This window comes from Fragaria vesca, linkage group LG3, assembly GCF_000184155.1.
Source record: "Fragaria vesca subsp. vesca linkage group LG3, FraVesHawaii_1.0, whole genome shotgun sequence".
NCBI lineage: Eukaryota > Viridiplantae > Streptophyta > Magnoliopsida > Rosales > Rosaceae > Fragaria > Fragaria vesca.
Window position 1 is genome coordinate 20539702 of NC_020493.1, and position 2762 is coordinate 20542463.

The 2762-nt window shown below is 41.9% G+C and overlaps 1 protein-coding gene across 1 annotated transcript; it reads left to right on the plus strand.

The window, feature by feature from the left end:
- The first annotated feature begins 204 nt into the window (after nt 1-204).
- LOC101294637 lies at nt 205-2319 on the plus strand. The gene is made up of 3 exons (XM_004294678.1): nt 205-320; nt 448-924; nt 1528-2319. Exons 1-3 carry the CDS (start codon nt 240-242, stop codon nt 2230-2232), a joined length of 1263 nt encoding a protein of 420 aa, XP_004294726.1. The 5' UTR covers nt 205-239; the 3' UTR covers nt 2233-2319.
- Nucleotides 2320-2762: the final 443 nt, after the last annotated feature.

The following is a 2762-nucleotide window of genomic DNA, read 5'->3' on the forward strand; positions in this document are numbered from 1 at the left end:
TGCGAATTATTGGGTCGCCTGGGCCCAAGGTGGCTAGGCGGACAAGATGCTGTGGCTAGGCGGTGTCCAGGTGCGTGGGCCTTGCGGGTTGTGAGGCCCACCATTTAAAAATAATACCTAAATGGACTAAAACAATCATTTCGACCTTCATTGATAACAGAGAAAAAGGGAGCGAAAAGCTTCAATCTTTGCCGCTCTGAAATCCAAACACACCCTTTTGCTCTCTCTGGGTTTCCCATATGGAGGCCATTGAAGCCTTCACGGAATCGACCCAACAGTTTTTCGACAACCTCATCCACCGCCGCGCAAACCGGAATCCGGTAACCCTCTAGACCTTGATTTTTTGCTCTGAATACTTCAAATTGAGGCTCTCTAATTGTAATGGGACTCTGAAAGTTACACTGTTTATCTAAAGTTACGAGCTTTTTGTATGGTTTTGATATTCAGATTGAAATACTGAAGCGATTGCAAAGAGAGACGTTTTCAGATTTGATGAGGCTGAGAGAAAGGCAAGACAAGGTTGAGAGGATGGTGGCCTTATTTGGGTCTTCTAAAGGAAGCCCATTTCAAGGAGGCAATACCCGTTTGAAGGGTGAGGTTGATTTCTTGGGGGGTTTGTTATGGAAGCATTGTAATGATGATGGGGGTGGTCAAGATTGTGATGGTCTTAGTAGAGCTGGGATTAGAAGTGGGGTTGATTTTAGGTTGAGTTTTGAAACTGCGGTGAGGGAGAGTGATGGTCTTGTGTGTGAGTTTGTGGCCGGGCAGAAGCACAGGAGTGGTGTTTGTGATGTTTCAGAATGTGGTGTTTCTCTAGCTAAGGTGTGTTATACGGCATATGTGTGCAATTGGTTGTCTTGCATTGCGATTCCAGTGGGATCTCGGTGCAGGGACGTCGCGGTTCTTACTAGTCCTTCCCATCAGGTATCGTTTGCCTTTGCATCGATTCAAATGGTGGTTTGGATTGTGTTTTGTGTATTCGTTTTGGTTTTTGATTTGGTGAGAACTGTGTGCACTCATGGATTTTAGAATGGTGTTCAGGCGGTAATTTCATAAAGATTAAGGTCATGATTCATGTGAGAGATGTCTCCCTGAATGCCTAATGATGATATTGGAGTGGTTTTCAGGTTATTTAACATGACAATAATGTCATGATACAAGAGATGGATGTCAGCCTAATGATTGTGCCCATTAAAGGCTGTTAATACTAAATATTAGATTAAACAATCCTTTCAGTTTCCTTTGAATTGGTTAGGGCTAACAGATCTCATCGATTAAGTGTGTTGTTTTTGTTGTGGCAATCATGTAAGCTTTAACTTTTTTAACGACTAATGTCAACCATATTATTAGGCATGCTGCACATTCTATTGTGGCAACTGTGTTGTAAGCACATTCTATGCTGCACCTTATATGATGTTGCACACATAAACATACTCTGGCCTTTGTGTGTCTCCTTATGGAATGTTACTGGTATTGTGAGTATTGTCAAGTAGTCTCTTTAGTAAATCAGATTGTTTTTCCTGGCAGGGAAAGGGCCTAACCGATCGATCATCATTCGGACCACCTCTGCTAAATGAGCATAATGGCAGTGCAATTGGCATAATGGTGAAAAATGCGAATGTGGTTGTTGCTTCATTGGGTCAGTCTATTTCAGGACTTGGAATGCAAGTAGGTTCAGGTAGAGTTGAGCACTGCTTGAGCACTTTTGGGCAAATTATCTGTCAACTTCCCGGAAACACCAAACTCTCGCTTCTTGGTCTTCACCGAATGCCCAAATCATCAAGTGAACGTGTCAATCACAGTGCTCCTTGCGTCCCATCAGGCAGTTCGCTACATCATACATCCAGTCCGACAATGGCTGATGCATCTGCTCCACCAGTAAGAACAAACTCAAAAGAAAACGTGTCAGCAATTGGATCCGTAGCTCTGATGTTGGAATCTGAACTTGACGAGACCACAAAGATTGGGGGTTGGATTGAGATGAAGAAATCGAACCCCAGGCATTTAGAATGGGCTGTGTCTGTGTCGGATGACTCTGAAGATTCAGTTGGATGGGGAATAAGTCTAAATGGGATGGTTGGAGGTCCAAATAGCTGTGACCAATTTCAGATCGAATCATACTTGAAATTTAACTTAAGTGAGAGATTCAGTGTAAAGCCTGGTGTTGTACAAATAATGGATGGCAATGCCAAAATGACTGCCTTTATGCTCAAGTCTAACTGGTCTCTCTGATTGCCAACAAATGATGAGAGCTCCATTAAGCCTAGGCTCCAGTTTTAGTTTAGATAGTGTACGCGGTTCTTCCTGTAACGAGCTTCTTGGTCGCCATGTTTATTTTCTTGTTTCTGCAGGCCATTAATCATAATTTGTTCTGACCATGGCACATTTTTCTTATCGGAAAATAGAATATAACCGACGGTTTGGGTATAACATCCCAATGACAAACTGTAGTTTCGTCACTTTCGTGAAGCAAACAGTGTTTCCTATACATTGGCTCACTTTGCTGGTATGGATTATTTATGACTATTGGCTAGATGAGACACCCGTGATTGTCGTAGACGTCCTCCATGAGGATTTATGTACTGATACTTGAGGAGTCAGTCAAGGTATAGTCATGATTCGCACAATTGAACTTTCTCCTCGATGGTCTAAGAACTATCTGTCTCTCCCATTTGTTGAACAAAATGAAAAAGAAGAGAAGGAAGATAGATAGATAGATAGATAGATATATATATATATATATATATATATATATATAGAGA